At 36.7% G+C, this 25,973-nt stretch overlaps 1 protein-coding gene across 4 annotated transcripts in view; it reads right to left on the reverse strand.

Annotated features, from left to right (window-relative positions):
- LOC137406531 (THO complex subunit 2-like) overlaps positions 1-25,973 on the reverse strand; it is a 45,916-nt gene that overhangs the window by 19,172 nt on the left and 771 nt on the right. For all 4 annotated transcript variants that reach the window (XM_068093126.1, XM_068093124.1, XM_068093125.1 and 1 more), the window contains exons 3-26: positions 25,898-25,949; positions 25,170-25,240; positions 24,847-24,965; positions 24,587-24,720; positions 23,678-23,811; positions 23,334-23,465; positions 22,244-22,426; positions 21,456-21,625; positions 15,827-16,028; positions 15,183-15,346; positions 14,453-14,639; positions 13,989-14,117; positions 13,163-13,305; positions 12,957-13,074; positions 12,481-12,663; positions 11,976-12,140; positions 11,576-11,745; positions 10,302-10,434; positions 9,983-10,124; positions 9,648-9,802; positions 8,659-8,787; positions 7,834-8,028; positions 5,690-5,875; positions 5,423-5,459 (exon numbers count right to left, since the gene is read on the reverse strand). In XM_068093126.1, coding sequence (XP_067949227.1) covers positions 5,423-5,459; positions 5,690-5,875; positions 7,834-8,028; positions 8,659-8,787; positions 9,648-9,802; positions 9,983-10,124; positions 10,302-10,434; positions 11,576-11,745; positions 11,976-12,140; positions 12,481-12,663; positions 12,957-13,074; positions 13,163-13,305; positions 13,989-14,117; positions 14,453-14,639; positions 15,183-15,346; positions 15,827-16,028; positions 21,456-21,625; positions 22,244-22,426; positions 23,334-23,465; positions 23,678-23,811; positions 24,587-24,720; positions 24,847-24,965; positions 25,170-25,240; positions 25,898-25,949 — 3,433 coding nt within the window. The remainder of the gene's footprint in view (positions 1-5,422; positions 5,460-5,689; positions 5,876-7,833; positions 8,029-8,658; positions 8,788-9,647; positions 9,803-9,982; positions 10,125-10,301; positions 10,435-11,575; positions 11,746-11,975; positions 12,141-12,480; positions 12,664-12,956; positions 13,075-13,162; positions 13,306-13,988; positions 14,118-14,452; positions 14,640-15,182; positions 15,347-15,826; positions 16,029-21,455; positions 21,626-22,243; positions 22,427-23,333; positions 23,466-23,677; positions 23,812-24,586; positions 24,721-24,846; positions 24,966-25,169; positions 25,241-25,897; positions 25,950-25,973) is intronic.

The raw sequence follows: 25,973 nt of genomic DNA on the forward strand, positions 1-25,973 counted from the left end.
AGTGTAACCATGTCCAAAAAAAAGAATTCCAAAGCACTCCAAGAAGTAGACAATATTAAAACAAGGTGTCTATCTATGCTCGAGGAGGCAGATCATCAGGTTTCTAAGAGACTTCCCCCTGTCAAAGATACTTTCCAGAATTTGGCAAAACTGAATCCTATTGTTCTTCTTAACCAAGTATCAAGATCATCTTTTGCAAAACTGCCATTTCTACACTTGGCAGGGGATAATATCTGTATGATTGAGGAACAATACAGAAAGATTATTTTCATTGACTGGAAAGAAGAGGCACCATTCAAGGCACATGGAATTCCACATGACACTGAAGAATTTTGGGTTGGTGTGCTTTGTCATGATTCATTCAAGGAGCTTGCAATGTATGCATTAACATGCCTTGTGACTCCAGTGAGCAATGCTGTTGTGGAGAGAATATTCTCCCTTGTCCCACCAGTCAAAACGAAAGCAAGAAACCGCATGCAGCTACATCTTCTGGATGCTATTGTCAGGATAAGAGCAAATCTTGTGCTTTCAAACAAGTGCTGCAAGAACTTTCAAGCATCACCAAAAATGCTACAAAATTACACAGCTGACAATGTTTATGGCAATGCCAAAGGTTCCAGTGGAAACACTGTAGAAGATTTGGAACTGTTCTTGTAGACTGTGTAGAGTAATGTTGCAAAGTTATTGTTTTAAAATGTCATACAAATAATGTAAGGTTCCCACAGATCAAAGCTCACACGATGATCGGAGTTCCCCTAATTGGAACAAACCAAGTGCATTTCAATTAAAGACATGACAGTCATCACATTTATATATCTTTATTAAACAAGAATACACCCGATGATACACCCTCCACCAACAGAATGACATTAAAAAGACATTTCATTAACAATTCTTATGAACATATACATATTCCATCTAGGGTTGCGTGACTATGTCAAAATTCTCTAACCAAAGTAAATTAACTCTACCCATCTTGGCTATCCGTTTTCCGAGTTATTGGTCTAACTTGACCATAAAACTATTTCACACTTCCGAATTGAATATATTTTCAGTATAACTCCTTTCCTAAGCATTTAATTCTTAATTAGTTGTGGCTTCACATTTTTATATATACACGGCTCCTTCACTTTATCAGTGAGTCTTTGAATTGTTCGTGCACGATATATCTACAAAGCTCCGGAGCCGCATTCACTTATATTTTATTCTTCTTTTGATATGTTCTTATACGTCTCTACAACTCTTTCTCTCTTGAAGCCAGGTGTTCTCATATTGAATTTTAGTTTTATTTTGGTATCAGCCATTGTGTAACTTTTAATAGCTTTTAAGCTTGTGATTGTTTAATTTTTGAATTAGATAAATTATTGATTTGTAAAATAACTTGCTTATTTACTTCCTTTCCAACTAATTCTCACACAAATTAAAAGAAGACAACTACCAAAAATCAGGTCAAATTAACAACGTAAAGATTGCCTCTATTTTTGGACAAATCTTTACAATAATAATGAATTTTACATTTCATGTTATTGAACAATTTGGCTTTTTTTACCCAGTTTGGCCCTTTTTAGACATTGTTTGGCTCTTTTTCTCAAAAGCTGTCCGACAACCCTGAAATCAAGTGTCAGAGGAGCTCAACACCACATTTGATATAGAAAGAGATCAGGTACGAGAATTCTGGCAACGCTTCGGACGTCGATTCACGGCAACGGAAGCTCAGTGGACACAATACTTCCTCGAGATGACAGCAGCCTTCCCCCAGAGCCAGCGGATCCTAACTACTCTCCCAGCAGGCAACAAACACCGGGATCAGTGGTTTGGCCTTCATATGCAAGGCCCGAATATGCAAGGCTCATAATCCCGAACCTTCCTGTCGCTGACTTTGCCCACGCAGCGGGTGAGTTCAATGCTGTCCAGGGGGCGATGGATGCCATCAATGGCCAACCTTATTTCTCACTCTACGCGAACGATGCTGCGCGTACAGCTGTAAGATCTTCCCTCTATAGGAATACTACCTATTTCTGTGTGCAGGCTCTCATCTGCATCAATGTTGAGGGCTCTGTGAGGGCCTATGGAGGCTTTACTAACACCGGAGGGCTCCAGCATAAAATCTTGGCCGACACCTGGCTAGAAGTTTTCCTGCAAAGGGCACAGGCCAACGCCCCAGCTCTCTCCGCCGCCGGTGCTGTTCCCGCAGGAGGGGCCTTCCAGAACGTCCCAAATCTCATATAATCCCACTTCTAACACCAGTTGTTGTATTGCATTATCACGAGAAGTTTTGTATTATAGAAAACACAGCTAACAGGTAAGAAGTACATCAAGGAACTGACTTAGTTAGCAAGCCCATAGCTATGGGTCATGAGACAATTATGCGATTATAGCACAGCTAACAGAAAGCGTGACTGCATAGCTAATATGTAACAATTTCCATTTCAGTTTTTTGCAAAAAAATATTTTGTCTGTAAAACTTGATTAATGACTATTTGTAGGGCATTATATTGCCCTTATTATTTATGTTCCAATTGATAGAATAAGCACTAGATCTAACAAATGCATAACATAGGGCATATTCTATGGTTTGAATGAACTGAAGATCTTTAACTGTCCTAATAGGGTAAAAATAGTAGATACTGGAAAAATGATTTTGCATCAAATTCATGTATTTGCTTACCCACATTTCACCAACTTATATTGACTTAGTGGATTGTTAGATTAATAAAATAGTCTTCATTTGTTGGATTACGTAGCACCTAGTAGCGTGACTATTATGACAAACACATTTCCATAACTAAACTGAGCCTTGATTGTTCTGGTTTATCTTAAGAGGACCAGCAACGTTTATGCAATGGACCACCATCGAGGTAAGGTGCTGTTTCAGCAGCTGGGAAAGTTGTTCATCCTGGATTGAACAGCTGGGTTGCACGCTCAAATTGTGATTAGCTACTGCTTTCCTGCAGTTAAGAGCTTCAAATACCAATATATCATGAGAAATGCCAATTAGAACAATTATTTGATGAGTATTTAATTCCTTACATAGTGATGCCAAAAATGTATGGTTTCAGATGTTTGTAACAGGATTTTAAAGCAAATATGATTTCGTGCAACAAAATATTGATTTTTATCTACATGTAGGTGTCCAAAGTATTTAACACGCCAGTGAATATTTTTGGTTGATGTGTAGATTATTGACTTCTTTTTTTGCACAATTATATTATAACACATAATACTGAACAAATCTTGTGGTTCGAGGGAACTGAAGAATCTTCATCAAAGGATTATTTTCTTAAAAATTTCCCATACAATTAATGATGTGTATTTAATTCATTACGTAGTGAGGATGCCAAAAATGTATGGTTTCAGATGTTTGTAACAGGATTTTAAGGCAAATATGATTTCTTGCAACAAAATATTGATTTTTATCTACATGTAGGTGTCCAAAGTATTTTACACGCCAGAGTATATTTTTTGTTGATGTGTAGATTATTGACTTATTTTTTGTACAATTATAACACATAATACTGGACAAATCTTGTGGTTCGAGGGAACTGAAGAATCTTCATCAAAGGATCATTATCTTGAAAATTTCCCATACAAAAAGTGCATCCTGTGGTTACTAAAAACAAAAGAATGTATTTGGGAATGGTGATTTTTAAGGAAACAGGTTCTGCGTCCAAACTTTGGAAAACAGTAAAATCAATCGCGAATGCAATGCTTTGAAAATTTTTGCTGAAAAGCTTGTGTAACAAACTAAAAATTTAAAAAACAATCTCTAAATATATGCCAACGGTAAGTACCTTGATTAGACTTCAAAACAAAAACTTGAAGCATAACCCAGAGCCGACTTTGTAGTGTGAATGAATGCAAAACTCCATCAAAACACCATTTTTCTTGAATATTTCCTAATCAAAGAAGAATGCAGGCATCTCGATGGTGCGGAAGTTATATGACCAGCTATTTCACCATGGATAGCTATTCATCAATGAGACAGCTTACGTGTCCAAGCATGGGTAAACAGCCCAACCAATCATAGCAGAAGTTCAACTGAACATGAATAAACTCGAAGGCAAAAATTTATGATTGAATAGAATTCACCAATGAGATTATAGGTCAATAGGTCATGTATCTTCAAGCTCAGAAAGATTAATCATTACTCACTAACCCTAAACAGGAGAGGTTGTTGTCAATATTTGTTAGATGTATTCTTATCTGCAGAAATAAAAATAACACCAGCTTCCATGTTTGGACATATGTTCAAGCATGGAACAATGAAGGTTCAGGGTGGTTTAGATGAAATGAATAAAGAACGTGAAAAACTCTCAGGGTAAACACTTCGAAGCGATGAACCGATAGATCAGAACAATTGCCACCAAACATCTGAGCAAACTTTGGCAGAAAGCATATCAGGTGATGAAGGGGTAACACGAATTATGAGGATAGTATCATGCACCAGATTGCTGTGTGATCCTAGCTTATGCATAGAAACTTACGTACATTTGTTAAAGAATGGAAAAGACAGTTTGGACGTAGCCTGTCATCATCGCATTGGCAATGAAAAGGATTCATGTTTAGAAAACTACATGTAGTTGCGAGACCACATTTGGCAGCGGCAATGTTAGACTTCAGTTTGTAGAGTGTCGCAGAAAGTGCTCACTATGGGACTGAACAAAAAGTGTTGTTTTCTGTCTGGTGGGTGGGAGATACAAGAGAATGCTACACCGTCATGGCAATTAAACATTATGAAAAAAATTTCTGGATGAACAGGTCAACCAGATCAAAAAACTTCACGTTTGAAGATAAAATGTTCCAAAAATATCTTTGGTGAAACAAAATCACATTCTCATATGCTTGTTCTTACATATTCACTTTTACAATAACTAATTTATAGGCCCTGAACTTATGACGGTGTGACAGTGCCTGTTAACTAAATAAAATGTTAGGGTGTAACAGTGTCTTGGTCTTTACCTAACAGCTTATCCGAACAAACCAAGCTAGACAACAAATTAATGTTTAAGTATTCCAATTGCTAAAGGGCTAGTAAAATAATGGCAGAATAGGAGAATGGAGGAATATAACAACATGTATGATTGTTGTTGCTCAGCATCACCTCATGAGCTCCTATCTGTCACATGACAAAACTTACCAGTAGATATCTTTTAAGAAAAAATGTAAAGAATACATGTGCAGGATGCTTTGATAATAACAGCGAGGACCATATGATGATTTTCCAAAGAACAACCTTTACGTGAGTTGAATTGGATTCGTACCTTATGCGAGGTACTTCAGATATATTTAGGAAAAATAATACAGATTCAAATTTGCTACTAAAATAGCTGCAAATTCTAAAAGAAATCCTAATCATCTCTTAAAATAAAATAGCAAAACCTGAAGCAGGAACAACACTCGGTCCAACAAATAACACACCCACCTGCTTGCTTTGCCTCTGCCTTTTTCTTTAGTTTCTCCTAAAACAAATATAGAGTGGAAGAACTGACTATATGAAAAACTGAGTGATAGCAATTCGACATACATGCAGCTATGACAATACTACAGAAACATAACTAAATACTAAATAGTAAGGACAAGCATTATGACTAGTAAAACCGGACATTATGGGCCTTGATAGGACACCGAGTTCACTCTTCAGCATCCATGCCAACATTTTTAACTTTCTGTTAAGAGTGAAATAACTCACTGGTGGTACATAATGGAACACATGGTCTTGAAGCCAATGACCCTTTCTCCCTTTGAGCTGGCCAGCATAACCCATAGCCAAAGCATAAAGGTCAGGACGCTTTTCCTTTTCCTCCTTGTGAACTTTATCGACTCTCCTCTCCAGGGCCTGGCCCACTCCAATGATCATGGGAAAGTGAGGAAGAACCTAGGCATTCATGAATTTGGTTCATCGATGACTGCCATCATTATAGAAGACATAATGATCTCAAGTTAAGTTTCCGTGTGATATCTCTTGTTTTCAAAAGTTAGTAAATTCAAATTTCAGTCTATATTGCATTTGCTAACAAGTGTGAGACTACAAATATATATATATCTATATACATGTATATATATAGTATGAGCTAGTTTGAAACTAATTAAATAAACTTAATACAAGCCTATTAAAATGGAACACTTTGGAAATGTTAACTAATATCAATTTACACATGAATTGAATAGCATTGTTCGCACCATCGAGTATTATGTTCAGTTATATTAAACGTAATTACATGATAGCAAGCATTAAGCTAGAGTAAAGAGTAAATTGTGTTTTCTTTCAAAAACTCAGAAATTGATTCAAATTTCGGATTGGTGTAACCTTTAAATTACCAAAAGTAGGAACATGGACTAATAAACACACCGTAAAGTGATAATAATAAATACACACCATAATAAATGCACCTGCCTATAGCAACTAGAAAAAATAGATAAACTGCAGTAGTGGATCATTCTATATAATATCATTCCTCATATCTTTATATAAAGTGAACCTCAAAGACATTTATCTAGTCTATTCAATTGATTACTTATTAAAGAATATCGCATTGATTTAAACTATTTGTGTGCATTGCAATATTTACAGAAAACCATCCTTGTTCATCATGGGAACTCTAAACTAGAGATAGCCTACACACAATTGCATTAATAGTTCCACACAAGCAGCTGAAGTTTCAGAAAAGACAATGAAATGTTTTCAAAAACAACTGCTTATAACAGCAATATTAGTAGTGGCTATGCTAGAAATATGCTAGATAGCAGATGTAACATCATTATTTGGAAATAATGATAGCCATAGTTTCAGTTTTTTAATTTTAAAAACAAGCAAGTAGACAGTTCAAGAAATAGAAATCCTTTCTTCAAATATGAGATTATGACTTCCAATTATGTTTTTTTTTCTCTAAAATAGCCTTGTGCTTTTCTGGCTAATGAAAAATGATAGCTTTTCTAAATGTTAGTTTGTTGACCGTTGTGAGTTTATTCCAGATTTTGTGTAACAAAATCAAGAAATGTAAATTTCTGGTTACAGATAGCGTGCAGCTAATCAGCTTCAATGGCAGAACTAGTCTCTTTACCTAGTCAACCACATCACTCTTTCAGCAACAAAACGGCTAAAGCATTACATCTGGTTTGGATGACAAAAAAATTAGACCATAAAGCCTTGGATATAAGCACCCGATGCTTATGAATAAGAAAACAATGTCAATTAGCTACACAATGATTAAGTTGATTTTAATGACCTCAAGGCAAAGGAGGTTATAACACTAACAAAGGTTTCGCATTACCTGCTTGAATTTAATTTGTCTCCAACATAGTGAGCCCTTACTAAACTAGTTTTCAAGGATGTGTATCTTTAAACCAATAAAGTGTTTGTAAGGATTTTGAAGGTTTTAAACCTATTGCTACTATACTTGCAAACTCAATCAACTTAAGGTCATCTGACCATCTCTGTAACTGACTCCATTACTCCAAAGTAAAAAATAACAGTGGATATCAGAAAATATAGCAATGTCATCACAATTCTGCTTCGAAAGGATTTTCTCTACAACAATGCTATATATTTTGTTTTTCTAATGAATGTTCCATTAGATACAACTTCTAAAGATGTGAATTTCATAAGTAGAATTAAGTTGAATTATGCTATTTTTTTTAATATGCTAGACGTGACTGAATTGCCAAAACGATTGATTTCCATATTATTTGACTGTTTTTCATGCTACAATGTTTACATAGTTTCAGAATTTGCCAGTATCAGTATTGCTGGTTCGATTAAACAATTGCGTGTCTGACTCTATTTGGATGCAGTTATGTTACATGAGTGGCGCTCTAATTAGCACAAAATCCTACCTTAGTAAGAACTATGAGAGCGTTCCTTATTTGTGTGTAGTTTCCAGACTCAAAGCAAGCAATAGCAGCACGAGTCATCCTAAACTGCCACTTGTGGCAAACATGTCTGTAGTCTTCAAAACTGAGCTCAGCATGATTCGTGCCAGCAGCACCTGCTCTGAAGGTTGTGACAAATCCGGGGTGTCCAGTACATTCCTATCGAATACAGGCAGTTGTTAGGAATGTATGAAAGGAACATCTCATTTTTGAATCAATAGCATCCAACTATTTCAAAAGGCTGTGACCTATAACCTCTAGAATATTATAGAATTTTGTTAGTTTTTATGCCGAGAGCAAGTGACGGAAGATTTACATGCTCAGCATGCTAGATTTTAAAAGAACTATTTCGGAGAAGCATGTGTTATTTTTTTTATTCATATTTTGTCTCAGATATTCCAATTCAGAAAGAAGTGACAGAAAGAACGCAGCTAATTCTATAAAATCAAACTGTAGAAGTTATATTCGGAATGATAAATATTAAATTTTCACTTCATAGTAGTGCGTTAGCAGAAATTAGAATCAGGAATAATGTAGTATAGTTCCATTGCTAATTACTGAATTTATGGTTTTCAAGCAAAAAATCAGCTTATATTTGAAATTGGATTCCAAAAAGTTTGTATCCTAAGTAGCTAGTATCTTAAGGTACAACTGTTTACGATTTTTGTTTTAGAGATTCATTATTTGATAATAATCAGCCACGACAAGCCAACACAAGCTTTTCTATGGTCAGATGTAGTTTCTGATGTGTTGCAAGTTTACTTACAACTTGCTAGATATAGCGCTTACCTTCCTATAAGTAGACTCAGACTCCCTCCATCTCATGACAATCTCCAGAATGCAGCACAGGAATCTGCCATACCGATGCGCTTCATTCTCGGTGCAGCATGTGATCAAGTAGGTGATATCATTGAAGATCTTTAATAAATGCACAAACATGATTGAGATACAAATGTTTTGGACCATAGTTACAACATCTAGCATAGCCTATAAAAGTTATGATTTCTGGAGTTGTGCTTCCGCGCAGAAAGGAACTATTAGGAAAAAGGAAGTTCATGAGAACAAACTGCACTAAAAATATGAACAAAAATACACTTGAATAACTGAAGGCGTAATAAGATAGAATTTACTACATTTTAAACACGTGTATCTTCTATTTGCTAGTTACATTAGTATATAAAGAACAGAAAAAAGTATAACTGCTGATTTGAGCAATAGCTGATAAACTGACATTGTTACAAGTTGATGATCCTGTTATTTGATCATGGATTAGTGCTTCTACAAACAATAACGTCCAGCGAGTGAACTAAGTTAGAACAGATCAGAGTTTTTTAAATGTTGGTGAATGTTTGTCGCTTTTATTAACATCATTGGTACCTTTATCTTATATGCGTACATATGTAGGTACTAAACTGCAATCAACTCAACCAAGTGCAAATCTAAGGATACAAACTAAAATTCTGTCATTAATGTAGATTTATAAGATAAACAAGAAACAAATTCAGATATTCTACCCATATGAATGTATGATAGATAAACAAGAAGGGATCTTCAGGTGTCCATTCAGAGGAAACACACAAGGGGCATTGTCATTATGGCTACCTCCTTTTATACGAATATCAACAGTGAAGCAACAAAAACAAGCCAATAAGTGATCTTGTATTATAAAAAGCTAAAACAACACGCCTCATGTTCATGATGTAAGGGAATTTTAAAGTTGCAAGAGAACTATTGACCATTGTACACTGCAAACTAATAAAAGATGAGATGTTACCTACCCTGTCTAGTATGATGAGAGTGCCAAAATGGGGAGTCTTCAGGCGATGCATCGTGTGAATCATCTTTGCGCAGAAAAAAGCATCAACTGTTGTGTGCAGAACTCTTGGGAATATGCAGAACTGTATGAATCTCTCAACTTGCTTCTGAGTGTCAGCTGTCGGGGCAAACAACATAATTCATTGCCAGTGTTTGTAATGGATAAATTATTCCAGTTTCTTTTTGGCAGCCGAAACAATATGAAGGGTTTATTTTAGACTTTTAGATTCGATCATATACTCGTAAAGGGTGCAAGCATTAAATAACTTAACCAAATGAGTAAGATGGGAATACTAACGGGCTTTAAACCAGAGATCTTTGTCGTGGTCTAACTTGGCAATAACTCTAGACACATGATCTGCTTGCGTCTTCTCCTCATTCTTGAACTTAATTATCATCTGATTATACCGCTCCATTTCTTTACGTTTCTTTGTCTCTCGCTACGACATAAAGACATCCATACAACCTTAAGACCTGCACCTAGTTCAAACTTGTAGCAGAGAGAAAACGTTGAAACAAACTATTTCATTAGTTCAAAGCCAATATTTGCGACATATAGGATACCTGAACAGGTGGCACAGGAGACATGACAGCTGAAAGATGAAGTCATAACTTACCATGTCCCGTCCACCCTCCTGCTCAAGCTGGAGAACCTTTTGTTTAACTAGATTCACTTCCCGTTCATACGCTGCTTTAGGTACATAAAGATCATAAGCTGACAGAGTCCAGAAGGTGGTGTAGAGAGTAGAACTGCGGGTAAAACACATTGTTATTGTTATTGCTAATGCAAGAGTGTGTGCACAAGTCTGGTGATATGTGAAGGTGGAATGGTTAATGCTAAAGCTAATGGAATGGACCACTAATGTAAGTCTATGTGGAGAACTGTGCAAACGAATAAATTTGATGGCATGAAACCCGACAAAATAATTTGGGCTTCCAAAACTGACAAGGGCAATAAGATTAAAATGAGATAAACTAGAAAGCTGATTGGGGCAGAAAAAAGGTGGATAGGCCAAACACTGTCAAGGCACCAATTACTGAAGTACAAGTACATTATCTTAAAAGAATTAGGCTTTTATTGAAGTTTTCTTGTTTCCAATTTTTGGTAGGTTTCACCTTATTTGAAAACGACTGTGCAACAACTATGAACCATAAACACGCCTACATAACTAACCAATGGTTTAATATATTTAGTGCATGTTCCATCAGCAATGAGATGACAATATTATTTCATTAGGCAAGCAATTTTCCCAGCTGGCAAGTAATTGTAGCAACTTTATATTGTTACATGAAGATAAAACGAAAAAGAATTGTCAGATTACTGTAATTACGGAATCGCTGAAGATGTTTGAGCAGAAGTGTAGAGAACTTAGTACGTAAACAAGCTTAAGAGATACAAGTAAAAAGAAACAAACTCCCTCTTCAAATAAAAGATTTGAACTACGTTTACTTTGGTCAAAATTACGAGTACCTGCTGTTACAAAAATTTAAATATGATATAAAAATCAACATCATCAATTGACAATACCCAAAAACAGCTGTTGTACTGGTAAAACTTTCGAGTTCAAGAAAACAACATTAAAAGAAACCAGTGCTTGAAAGAATACAATTGGCAACAACGTGACAAGAATATTTCGAAAAAAAGTCAAACACGATGCATGAGCAAACGGACTAAACTTTTCTGGACAACTGCAAAGGCTTTTCATTTCCAATATTTAAAATCATAAAGAAACCTCTAACTATGAATAAATTAGGCTAACATTATTAACTAAAATTATAGAGCCTTGTCAAAAATTAACAACAAAAAATAGCAGCTTTTGAAAAAGCTCATCATTTACAAAATTGTGTGTAAGCAAAGATATAGAAGACAGGGCTTGGGGAATAGACTTACCTTAGTTCATCCCACATTTTTGGCTCAAAATGAGGTTTGATTCGTTCGGTGACAGGGTCGAGGACAGCTGCAAAGGCTTCAATATACCGCTTCGCTTTGTCTCCCGCCTGCACAGACTTGTCCTTATCTCTTGCCATCTTGTCTTGTTTTCTTAGCGTCTCATACTTCAGCTAAATGAGCCAACAGAAAGTAGCTAAATGAATTAATATCACAGTTAAACTTTAAAACTTTTTAGAATGTAACATTCCCAAACCTATACGAGGTATCAAAATTATTTGGAAAAAACAATGGTCTGAAAATAGTTGTAATAAAAAGCCTGGCTATTCAGATTTGAGATATACAATAATAACAACCAAGCATGCTAGAAGCAAGTTAAAACACATAATTTATAGGCACCTACATTAATTGAGTGAACGAGCATGGGTCTGACGAGATAGAAGGCAGCATCACTTGGTATGTGGTAAACGGAGAGCATCTCCTCTAGGCTGGGCAACTTTTTGGACAATTCCTCGATAGTCAGAACAGATGACAGGAAGGTTATGTACTGGACGAATGTATCCTGACACTAAAAGCGAACATCTTTAACCCTAAGGAGTTGCATACAAATTTATATACGGTTAAATATAGCAGTATAAATATTCTATTTGTATGCTAAATTGGAGCACCTTAAAGGATCCTAGTTGTTATGTTTAATAATAGACAAGTGGCTCAAGCGCTAGGAGTTCAACGCTTAGGTTTGATCCTATTATAACCAGTTGACAATCCTGCCTGGCACACGGTCTAAACTCAGCTGAGATGGCAGATAAAAACTAAACTAAAAGAACAGACAAGATAACTAAATGAAAATGTTATCTGAAAATATAGCAATTGATTTCAAATAAAAACATGATTCAAAGGGTTCCTACCTGGTCATAAATCTTTCCAATGAGTTTAATATGCTCGACGTTAACACTTTCCTTGTAGACAATGCAGTCTCGCTGCTGCGCCATGAGGGCAGCCAGAGGGGTGGCCAGGTCATGTTTTAATATGGTTTCCTTAAACCGTTGTGATGGCTTTTTCACATTACGGGTTTGAAGGAAGTTGCCTCCCTATAAAGAAGCACGCTTACATTTAGGAACAAGCATCCCAAGGTCGGTTATGAGCAGTGGAGCAGTACTTATAAAAGATCTGAGGCTAAAGAATCGGATGAGCAAATTAAACAGCCAATATTGTGAAGAGACAAAAATGTTAATGACATTCTCTGCTCGTCCAAATCGAAGACCTCTGATAAAAATCACACCATAATTTAAGGCAAAATGCCTGAATTGACAACAGGCAGAGGATGAAAACATTCAATACATTGTGATTCGAGAAACCATACATTAGCTGATCCATCATTTACCTCTAGTCTCAGGAGTTCCCCGCCACACATAGCCTCCATATGCTGCTCCGTGATCTCTTCAGATACTTCGATGCCCCCAATCTTGGTGAGCATCTCCCTCAGTATAAGTAGATCAAAACTACGATAAACACAGCAATAGCTTAGTAAGAGAAGACAAGCACCCTGGCTACCAACTAGCCTAGAAAAAACTTCACACATAAGCTCACCTCTTCTCAGCTTTGAGCTGGTTGCAAATATACTGTAAGAGCCCTGCATACTCCACCTGATACTTTTTCAATGCCAAAGCGGCAAAGCTGGCTAGGCCTTTGAGCCAAGCAGAGAGATTCGTATCATCATATTTCATCTTCTCCTGCAAGTATGCAGTGCGATAAGATCAAGTATGGGATAAACTATGTATAAACTATAGGATAAACTATCTTTCGTTTTATCATGACGTCATTGTATTGTTGTCTGCCATCTTTATGGACAACTTTTATCGTTGAAAACACGAAACTTCTGCAATTAATTATTGCAAACAATCCTTTTGTTTGCAAATTTTTTATTTTAGTATTAAAACAACACCGAAAAATACTATTAATCAAGAGAATGACGATCGCTTTCTACAAAGATGGCGGCTTTTTCGAAGAAGAGCGCATGTGCAAACGAGGTGATGACGTCAAAAAAACGATGGATAGTATGTATAACTTCATGTTGACATTGATAATCATAGAAATGATGTTTTTCATTAGCTGCCAAAAATAGATATCAAGAAATACTAAGTGAGTTGAACAAATGTGTTTTAAGAGTTGGTGATCTAATAGTATTGTGGAGGAGCCAGGATAGAGAATTAAAGGTTGTAGTGACAGAAAGTTCACAAACTGAAGCATATGATGGTAAATGTTGTATGTTAGTGTCACGAAATAGAAAATAATGTTTGTCATATGTGTGGAAGGATAAATACAAATATTCTGGGCATGGTTTACGCAAGATTGTCAAGCCTGTAACACAAATGGTGAAATGAGCAAGTTACGAATAAAAAAAAAACAAACATACCTTGTCTGGCGCTGCAAGGGCCTCGATAAGACAGTAAGTAAGCACATCAAAGCTTAAAGAGCTCAGGTACTTAAGTGAGTCAACTATAGGTGTTATAAGATTATCATAAACCTGTACTTGTGTGAACATCTGCAACAGAAAAGCAGTATGCTGGTCCCATAGGCTATAATAACAGCTTCCACGAACTATGCCAATGCATCATAAGGAGTATATAAGGCATCATACGGCCAATATAAGGCATCATAAGGCGCATATTATAATAAGGCATCATAAGGCCTATATAAGACATCATAAGGCTTAAATAAGGCATCACAAGGCCTATATAAGGCATCATGGCACCGGCGCCATAAACTAGATTCAATCCAAATTCGGCCACATCAGACAAGAGCTTTTAGCTATCACAAATCATGCATGTAAGAATAGCAAGCTTGAAAAAAGGAAGGAAAACATGAAGGAAAACTCACATATTCAAAGAAGACTGCCGGATTGGCATGACTAAGTTTGCCGATCATGCGACCTTGTTGTTTCACATTGTCTTTCGTCAATCTGCTGAATATGTACTTTGCCTTCTTGAGTGTAGTGAGCCGTGCAGAGATCAGCTCAGGTTGCATGTAGTATGACTGCGACTTCCATTGTCCATAAAGCTGGTATCTGCAGACAGACGCTGAGCAGTTGCACTATTGAACTCAGGTGCTGAGGACAGTAATCCAGACGTTTCCTTTTTGTTTTATCTTTTAAATTAGTGACTGGGCCTTTACGATAGTCTGGGTCATAGCCCACACTGTCTTACCAGCCTGAGACAGGTGTGCACTAGCTACGTGTAGCTATGTACTACATAACGAGGTTTCTACTTTTTACACGAAGCCAGAGAAGGTAGCTTTTCCCAACCTTACACAAGAGCTGTAAGCCTCAGCGCCATGGAGATGACGGTTACAGTGAACACACACAAAATCAAGTCCTAACCATGCGGCACGGTCATATACCACACAATAAAAAATATTTCCACTAGAGAAGTTTGTAAAAGCATCTGGAGAAGATGCAGTCTTTAGAGCGCCATTTTCAACAACAAATTCATGCGATGCATCCAACAAGTTGGACAACAAATCTCATATGCCTAATGCAAAGACTACGGAGTGAACAACTGAGCTTAACGAAATGAATGGAGTGAAGCATGTGTAGGGAGTTTATTAGTACCTGAGGGTATAGGGAAGCAGCTGCAGAATTGACCACATCTGTTCAGCCAGACAACAGTTTGCTTCTGCAAGACAGAGACTTGGCAGAAGAACTTCGTCAACAACGGCGAGGCAGTGCCGGTAGAGAAGATCACTTTTGGGTCCGCTATATGTTCCACCCGAACGCTGCAAGAGAAAACATGATTGACGCATTGCCAAGGAAGAGCAAGTTTAAAGGTTAACTGAAAGCATTCCAAAATTACAATTTGCTACAACAATACATTGGTGCTGTATTGTTTTCCGGCAACAACTAGAGACCAATTATAGTAGAATGACATTTCTACTTTGGAATAAAAAGATTTGCTACAAGTTATTCTGGCAATTTTTGCTACATTAAAATGTTGCCAAAATGTAGCATCAAATCAACATAACAGAAAAAATACTATTGAAGCTGTAAATTGTAATATTATCTACAATTGATAGCGAATTTACAATAGGTTATGTACTGTTCACTAATGCTTAGAATTTGAAGATGAACCAATCAGACATATCTGCTGTATCAGGAAACAAAACTAAGTTCTATGTTTACAAATCCTTGACATTAGCTGAAGGAGACAGTTTGAATAAACCTTGTGAGTTGACACAATGAGAAATATATTGACTGACCTGAGCAAGAAATGACTTGATAACCCTTACGACCTTGGTGGTCAAAGATGGGTCGCATACAAGGTGACAGCCAAGGTAGCGCAGCATCGGAAATGTCAGTTCTATTAAGTCAACGAAGGAGTTTGCCTGGGCCAGTGATACAGTCGTGTACGGCAGAAGATATGGCTTGCACCTGAACAGCTCGATTGGCAATCCATGATGTCTGCAAAAGCAGCGATAGATTGTTTGCTATAGCCTAGCAGGACAGCATACTGCAAAAGCTGGTTTAACACTAGCCAAACCAGGGATTGCACACTTATAAAAATTCTGCGGCTATAAGTATTCATCTACATGTATATTGAAATCGCAAAAAGCGACCTCATCAGGGATCACCAGAAAAACCGGATGTAGATTATAGCATGTGATGAAACAGCAATGAAGTTACGCCAGGCATAAGATCATCATACATTTGTGTATTGGGATTGTTTATATATGCTTCACCTATCCGTACATCATCAGTAATTTTGATCTCTATGAGAAGCAAAACATGCAGAAAAATGCCCAATATTTTATGGTTAAGACACTCAGTCTCGTTCACATTTTCTCTGCTTACACTGAAAGCTGACAGGAAATAGCTGGAAAATGAGTGTGAACTTGGGTGAAAAAAATAAATGATGTGAATAGGGATGTCTGTCAAGGTCAAACTTCTGTACAAACCACTAAGACATACTTAGACAGTGACTTTGTAAGCACTAAATTAAAATGGAAGTCAAATACAGTGCAGCCGCAGGATACAATTACCCTAATATACGATTTTTTCACCTCACCATACAAATTTTAATTCACTATACGGATTTAAGAAAATATTCACCCAAGTTCAAATTTGGCAGTCGATGTGCTTATGATGTACGTCAAAAGAGCCGAGACGCCAAAATGCTGTTAGCCGCAAACATTTTCACAACACATTAAAGAGACACGATGACCGATTTATCTCTATTCGGCATTTCTTGTGTGTAAAACATAATATTATCCTTAAAACCAGAAGCAAAGTTGGAGATCTTAAAACAGAATATCAGCAGTTAGACAACTTCCATTAACCTGCTAACAAAAATCCCCTTCATTACAAAAACAGAATCATTCGGGTTTTTTGCCGAATGAGGTTGAAAAAGGTTTTGATGAGATCTGCGAGAATTATACTGAAAACGAAGCCAGAAACTGATAAGCGATAAAATTTTAAGTGATAAAAAGTTGAAATTCTGTAAAATAGTTGAAAATACACACTAAAACTTAGTTTTAAGTGTGTGTTTAGTAAGCCAAACTTATTTGAAGTGAATTCAAAGTTTATGTTATATGTATGTCTGTCTTGAAGGTAAGAATTCTCAACGGTACGTACTGCACATAGCAGTACGTTACATTTCAATGCAGTCCATAACCAGTAAATACACTAAATATACTTAAGTTACTGTAGGTAACTATAATTACTAAGGTCAACATACTATTTTGCTACTAATTGTCAATATGTACAGTACTTGTATAAAATTTTGATGATTTTTACAAGGGGTTGTTTGCATTATATAATTAGGCATACTATGGTTTCTATACCACTACATATGATAATTTTCACCATACGATGCCAACCCTGGAACGAATTAAAATTGTATCCTGAGGGAGCACGGTACATCAAACGATTTAAAACTAAAACATCCATGAAAGTTACCGATATTTTAGTAATATAATTTTTCATGTATTTCACAATCTATCAACATTTAATAGGTTATGCAAACCCTTTTAATGCAGCATGCCGATCAGCACTAACCGAGAAAAAACCATGAGCAAGTTAGGCTAAAAGTATTAAGTCTAATACTAATTATTTGTTGAGCTTTTTCCCAACGCAATTTTTTAATTTTTGTGTTCTCATGGAATTAATAGTTGCCAAAAAATTTCTGGCTGATGCGCCGTCAGTATTTTTGCTGCAAAGCAAGCATTTTTGTCCAAGAGCTCTAAAGCTCTTTAAAATCAGCAGAAAATTCTGCACAAGAATCAATGCATTTGATGTATAGAAGCCATGTTTGATCTTTTTTACTAGTTTGGTAAAACCGACTGGAACAGAGAAACTATCATTTTCGCAATTTGTCCAAAAAATGGACTCCTTCCTCCATTACAGAAATTTAGTTACCTATATATTAGTTAATTTCTGAGACAAATTTTGAAAACTTTTGATAGCATGAGACACAGAAATACGTTTAGGTAACTGGTCACCATTTGGTTTTTATCCATCTTAAAATTAAAATTTTAAAAATTTGGAAACCACGATTTTATTGTGAATTCCGAGTGGAAAGGAAATATAACTGTTTCGCTTTGCTTCGATGAAATGATAACACATCTTCAGATTATTGGGGCAAAATGTCTAAAAATCTGGCAAAATCTGTTAATTCTATGATCCATGTCGAATGTTTCTCTATAGGTGCTAAGGCGAGCCATTATAATGGCTTACAATGAGAATGAACAAGCTGGCCAAGTCATGTAAACAGCTCTGTGTAATGAAAAAGATAAGTTCTGTGTTGCTTTACCTGAAAATAATGACCTAAACTGGTTTGCTTGTTCAACTTTTCAACAGTTAGAAAAATACTGTAGTAACAGTCCAAAAAATTTCTGTAAATAACCTGCACTGATATAATAGCCTTTGCAAAAAATGAGCAAGAGTAAAAGTGTTTGTTTCTCAAATCTATACAGTAATACTTCAACTTACGAGTGCTCCAACGTACGAGAAACTTGAGATACGAGCAAGCTTTTAAGCAAGTTTTAGCACTAACACACGAGCCATGTTTGAGATACGAGCACGTGAGTCAGTTGCCAAGTATGTTGGACGTGTTTTATGAGAACAGCATCACTGTCTCTGTATTTTTCAGCTGCTCAGGTTATACTTTTGTACCGTGTTTTTGTGCACGATTTTCAGTGCAGAATTATGTAAATTTAAAGTGCTGTGCGTAGACTAAAAATTTGCCAGTAAAATGAAAGATAATGCAAAAAAGCAAATGATAACAATTGATATTAAACGGAAAATTATTGAAAAATATGAGAAATGTGTATGCGTGATTGAGCTAGCTCAACAATATGACAGAAATACATCCACAATTATCAAACAGAAGAATTATATTCAGGGCATTTAGTTCGCAAAAGGACTAACCATAGTTTCTAAGCGGCGCGGCGATCTTCACGACCGCTGAGGGAGAGACTGCTCAGGCATGGGATAAAAGATAAACAATTGGCAGCGTAACTGAAACGATGCTACGTATGTGAAAAGGCCGGTTCTGTCAATCAAAACTATAAGAATAGACATTTTGACAAGTTGGCTAGTGGTCGTGCATTAACCCTTTGTGACGACACCTGAGTTCGTCCTAATCGCAACATGTTGAAAGGGCGACAAAGGCAAACGTCCTTAGATAGTTTTATCTTAAAACGGCCGGCTAGTCGTGAGAGCGAAACAAAGGAAAAATTAGCTAACCAGCGAGAAACTTTAAACTACGAAAGCCGAAGAAATTTCAATTACGTTAATTAAAAATGAAAGTTTGCTTTTAGGTTTGCTTCTAAGTTTGTCTTTTAAGACTTTGATAAAATCTAAATTTATCAAAGTCAACTGTTGTAATGAAGGATAGCTTATATCTCCCTCTCTAACAAATGCTAACGTTACCTGCTATTGTATGTATGTAGGCCTATTTAATTTTACATTTTAATTAATCACATTTCCTTGAATTATTTTTTATTTGTTTTTTTTAAAGTATGTGGTAAATTGGGACAATAACCAACATGTTTTTTTGTTACAATATCTTGTTTTGAGTGTTTTATTTGCGTTTTTTAGAGTATGGAAACCAATCGATATATATTTAATTGTTCTATATATAAATAAATTGCACCAACATGCGAGTAAATTGACATACGAGCTCAGTCTCGGAACGTGTTAAGCTCGTAAGTCGAAGTATGACTGTATCTATTTCTCAAAGTATGTCTGTATGTCGTATATTTGTCTGCATTCCGACTATAGCTATTATTAGAATCGCTTAGCTGGACAACAATGCATACGCAACGTCATGGCTGACTGTCATTAGAAGACTAGCGATTATTAACTGGCTTACAGAAATTTTCCATTGGCAATGTGCCAGGTTAATAGCTTGAAAGTTACAGCTGTTTGACAAAGTTTTAAAGCACATAAATTACATAATTTTTTTATTGTATATTTCAATACATCAGAGCCTTGGCTTTCAAATGAGCTATTGTTTGCCATGGTGAGACAGACATTGGTTGGTGTTTATAAGATTTCTCCAGAGCTCTCCCGCGAAAAAGTTTACTGGCATAGTCTTGAAAATTGTGACGTCACAATTCTCATATTCGTTGTTGCGTGCTCTTACCGCTTATTTATCAACTACGAAAGTGACGATAATGACGCTAGTGGCAGGCGAAGGTAGGACAACTCCAGAGAACGAATGAAGATGACAAAGGAATCAGTGTCATTAGTTCTCCGTGTACATATTATTTCTATGATAAGTACCTCAGACTCCAAGAACCATAGTATATTTTCCCGATGATATTATGCACTAGCTCTTTATTTTTAATGCGATGTTAAGAGTGACAACTGAGACTAATTAATTTCAAGCATTGCGTGATCTCGCGAAAGTGCGATTGACATTTAGTCCTAGGGCCTCGCAACAGCAGGTCATAATTTAATCGATGTGATTTCATTACCATTACCTTTACATTACCATTACCAATGACAGCACATTTATTGAAGCATAATTAACCCAGAACATGTGTTTGTATTGGTCAGGCGTTAGCACGATCGCGGGCATTGTTGATTATCTAGAATCTTAGTTTATTATTAGCGCTCTCCGGGTTTAACAGCACCGATTGTCACAGAAAAACGCAGCCTCAATGGCAGCGAAAGGGATCGACGACCTAAAGCTAAATGAGAATTATGACGCCACATTTTGAATACCTGAACCAAGTGTTTTTTTGCAGGACGTACTTTTGACACCCCGTTTTTCATAGTTCTATTATTCTTTGTGTATTGAATATAGGCTCATTTGAAAGCCAAGACTCTAATGTATTGAAATATATAATAAAAAAACTATGTAATTTATGTGCTTTAAAACCTTTACAGTTGTTTTTATTTTTCTCCTAATTTATTTCAACTACACAAAACAATTCTCTCATGATATGTAGTTTGAAAGTTATAATGGGAAATGTTGCTATATGTTAAATGCAAATCAATTTTCTGTCCAGACTGTCTTATTACCCGGGCAACGCCGGGTAGCACAGCTAGCCTTGATATAAATCTACAAGGCTCCTCAGCATATATATCTCTCCTTTATTAGTTCAAACCGCTGTCAAATGTATGTTGACACCAACATCTCGATCATCAAACATGGTAGAAATGTGGCTATTGAACAATCTGTGAGGAACCGACTGATACAAAATGAGGGACGGAGTAACGATGGATCAGTGAAATACCTTGGCTGAGCAATATTTGCCGATCGCACAACTTTAAGAAGCTCTTCTAACCAAGAAAAGAATTCCAGGTTGACAGTAGTGATACATTCGAACTTACATTGTTTCATTGATTGACATAGGAATGATAGTTCCGACAAAAGCTCACCTCTGATACATAGGGTCGATCACATAGTGAATAAGTTGGCACATAGTTTTGGCAATCGGTTCATATGAAGTAGCGTGATACTGAGGTAGCCTGTCCATGACTTCCTTAGCTTGCTTCCATGCTCCCTGTTTTAGCAGAGCCTCTGTCAGTTGTAGCTTGCCGTTGTCATCCTGAGCATCACATGTTACGAGTAAAGATAACGGAAGAATGCAATTTGGAGGATGCATGAATGGAGGAATGCAATTCCATTGAGCTACATGTATGTAGCTTCAGACAGTCCTAGGTTGATGATGAATAACGCTAGTCCACATATTTACAGCCAACAGGAGACAACCACTGGCTAGTTTTATAACAAACTACAACATTCTCAAATATTACCTTAAATTATCTTTAGTTAGTATATGTAAAGCCGATCATACTTTTGCAAAAAATATTGTTACAAAAAATTAAAGTTTAAGATGTGAAAATAATTCGCTTAGCCAATTCTCAAAGATCCTAAATTTTTAACTAACTACATTTATTTGACACTAGCAAATCACTACAAAAAAGAAATTCGATTCAAAAATTACAGAGATTAAAAATTACACACAAAATCATCAGAGATTTACATGGCAATGAGTCAATTTTAGCATTTGAAGCAATATGGAATATCTATTGCTAAGAAGCTTAATGTGTACACGAAGAAAATTAGCAACAAAGAAAAAGCGATGAACTCTGTACAAGCTATCCCATTGACAACACATGAAATTGTAGTGACTGTTGTCGGTTAGTAAACTGTCACAACAAACCTGCATAGAGTTAGGCGCCTCCCCAGCAGCTGTCTCGTCTTCTCCCTCCTTTTTGTCACCTTCTTTCTTGTCTTCCTCTTTCTTTTCTCCAGTATGCACCGCCCGTGTTTTCCTAACGCTGCTCCTCGCATCTGATAGAGTCTTCTTATACTGCTCCCGTATGTCAGCATCACTTGGACTCAACTACAACATCCCCCACCAATCAGATCCAATATATGCCATTTGATACAACATCCTCTCACCAATCAGATCCAACATTCAATATATGCCATTTGATACAACATGCCCTCATCAATCAGATCCAATATTCAATATATGCCATTCGATACAACATCCCCTCACCAATCAGATCCAACATTCAATATATGCCATTCGATACAAAATGCCCTCACCAATCAGATCCAACATTCAATATATGCCATTGCCATTTGATACAACCCGCATTAATATAATTGAAATTGAAAGATATATCAGAAGAAGTCAATAAACAAAAAGCCCATGAATCCTAGAAGGTTGCATGACATGAGAAACTGTATGCTGTTGAAGATATTGCGTGAATGCAAAACAAAATCACTAATAAAAAATATTCTGTAATGTGGCCCAGCATGCTAACAATATCAAGAATATAGGTTACATAAGAGTGTAATTTAGACATGAACCGTTATTTTGAGCATCTTTGGATTCAAAACAATGGGAAAAGTTATTGCTTAATGAGTTAGATCAAGATAGATGCAAATTATCTCTGGGGCAACTGAAGTCATAACCGAGTTCAGACTCAGACAAGTTCAAGTAATCATAGTACGATTCTCAACAGCAGAGAGCAGGCAATTCACTTTCACGTGACGAATGAAAACATATGTCAAAAAAAAATTAACAAGGGCTGAATATATTATACACTGACTGGAGAATAGTACAATTCAAGAACTTCAGTTACAAAGAAAATATACGCATATATCCCCATCAGGTCATTCAGGAGACTTTACGACTGCACAATCAATAGAACATCATGCAGCATGTCCGTGCTACAGAATGAGCTCAGCGGTTACTACCAGATCATGTGATGTGGGTAGTAACCAAAAATCATACTTACATGTGGATAGATGCCATCAAGTGAGACAAGGCCATGCTTCATAAGTATGGCCATCACATCAAACACCCTTTTCGTATGACTTCGGTCATCTGGAGTGTTCATCGAACAGTTCTTCAGATGAAAACCAAGCATCTGTGAATAGCAATAGTGGCAAAAGGTATTACGCGATGGGTAAGATGAAAATTTTTTCCATTTGTAGCAAGTCGTAGAGCGTGACAAAAAAATGAACAATTAGCAGCTGTGTAAGGCTCTGAAAACCTGAGAGATTAACTCCATTAACCTACATGCAACAAACGATTTTCGAGAAAGGACAAGGTGAGAGGAAAAGAGTTAGAGCTACAAACCTGGCATATTGAGTCATACTCTGGCATGTACTCAGTAAGAACAGGCACATATAGTTCCTCGCCCAGATCAGGTCTGTTCTCAAACGCTTGGAGGATGATGTCAAGCACCCGATTAGGATCCAGGTTGAAGCACCCTGGAGTAGACGATACGAGGAATCAGCTTAACGGTAAGGTCTACCAGTTTCTGTCCCAACTAGTTTTAGCAGTTTAGCAAGATGATAAGAATTATCTTTTACTTGGCCATGAGGCTTGAGAAGCGTTAAGCTGATAACAATGTATGCAGAGACAAAAATAGATAAGGAATAAAACAAATAACACTTGATTTGCTTTAAAGCATTAACCGATGGATAAGTGGTGATAGTTGGCAGAGTGCAATGGACCAGCAGTTGCTGACTTCGATAGTAGCCAGTTGGTTGGCAGTAGCAACTATGGAACGCAGGGCGATTATTCAACTGTAAGCGCATGACGCTTTGAAATGTCCATAAATGAAGCCTCGGTTTCACTATGGTGTCAGTCATAAGAAACAATAGAATATGCCCAGGGGTTATGAGGAAAATATCACACCACAATAGCAGCCTACCTAATTGTCTCAGTTATAAACACGCAGAGCAATGGCTGGGGTTGCTGAAAAACATTTGTGAAAACTATCAAATTTTACTAAACGACAACCTGCAAGTTTTAAACTGTCCTACACGAATTTATGAGAACATGAAATTCAATTCAAATAGACAATGAAGCTTTGTCATGATAAATGAACTGAGCACAAAATAGCACTAATGATCTCAATTCACAGACTTTTGCTGTGTTTCCATAGCAGCTTGCGAGGCATTGACACAAGTTCCACATGTGCCATATTAATACTACATACAAATGCAACCAAATTTTCTGTAACGTCAGCTCGCGGCTCACCAATAAGAGACTTAATGTTCTCCAGCTTGTCACTGATTGTATCTGTTGGATTCAGCTCCTGCGACACATCTGTGATTAGTTTAGCATATCCCTCGCTCTCTTCTCTCAGCAAATTGAACTTCTGCTGCTTGTAACTACATAGTGACAATGCTACATTGATTGACGACGATTGCAAAGTGAAGAAGAACATTGTACTAGGAAGCTTCCAGAATATAACCAAGATATATAACTCTACAGGGTGCAAAAGTATAAAAACATACTATAGCTTTGTTTTCACTTTGATATATTTTTTGTTGAAATCATCAGCCTTGACCAGATCAATTTGCTCTAAGGTGTCCGCGTCCAGTTGTTCCTTGAATATTGCAGGAGGCATGAGAGTCTGCAATTACCAATATTAAAATACACGTAATGTGTTACAAGGCCTTCAAAAAAAAATTTGGAAAGATCTAAGAAAATGCATTACTACAAACTGCATATCATGGTCAAACAGAAAATGTTTAAAAATTGACCATTCACAGCACAATATAAAACAAGATTGAACAATGTTTTGCAGAGGATCCGAAGACTGCAGTAAATTACTTACGAGAAGCTCTTTGAAGATGCAGATCAAATTCCTTCTCTGTAAGGAGTCTTGACTGACCTTGGTTTCTGCATCTGAAATTATATGACATTAACAACGCTCCACTACAAACATATACCGTGCGTGACCTTCAGACGACCTCCAGCTGGTGAAACCGAACTGATATCTTGTCTTCGTCTTGCACGGCTGCTGATTCCAACCATTCTTGAATGATGCCTTTCGTTAGGAATTCTCAGCTATGGCCATGACTTTGAAAATGGCTGATGGATTAAGTGAAAAGATGCAAAAAAAAAATATTCGAAGCTTATTATATCTCATAAACATTCTAAGTATTCAGTCAGAGGCGACAGCTTCAATTAACAAAAAAGATAAGCAGATTGTTCTCCAATATAGTCCTTAAATCTCACTGCAAACCAGGAGATTTTTTTGGTGAATCTACCTTAACCACGATCCACTTAAACTGATGCCTAAGCGAGACAAGAGGTCGACCCGGAATTAACACATTACACAAACAGGCAGCATGATGTATTGTCACAAGACAGACGTATAAGAGATAATCCTCCTTTCAGATTGCAAAGATGGATGATATCTCGAAGAGAGCCCACCCTCCCATGGTTTCACTCCACTAGACACTAAAATTATTGTAGGTTGGCAAAAGGAGCTACTTCAGTGGGCGACTCTGCGAGTTGCGGAAGTAGACTTCCACATATGTAGGCAGACTATTCATTTACCAAGTATACAGCATAAAGAGACAATCTCCTGTTGAACAGAGGCATCCTTTTTCTACAACAAAAAAACGAAGAAAGA

Source organism: Watersipora subatra, chromosome 10, assembly GCF_963576615.1.
Source record: "Watersipora subatra chromosome 10, tzWatSuba1.1, whole genome shotgun sequence".
NCBI lineage: Eukaryota > Metazoa > Bryozoa > Gymnolaemata > Cheilostomatida > Watersiporidae > Watersipora > Watersipora subatra.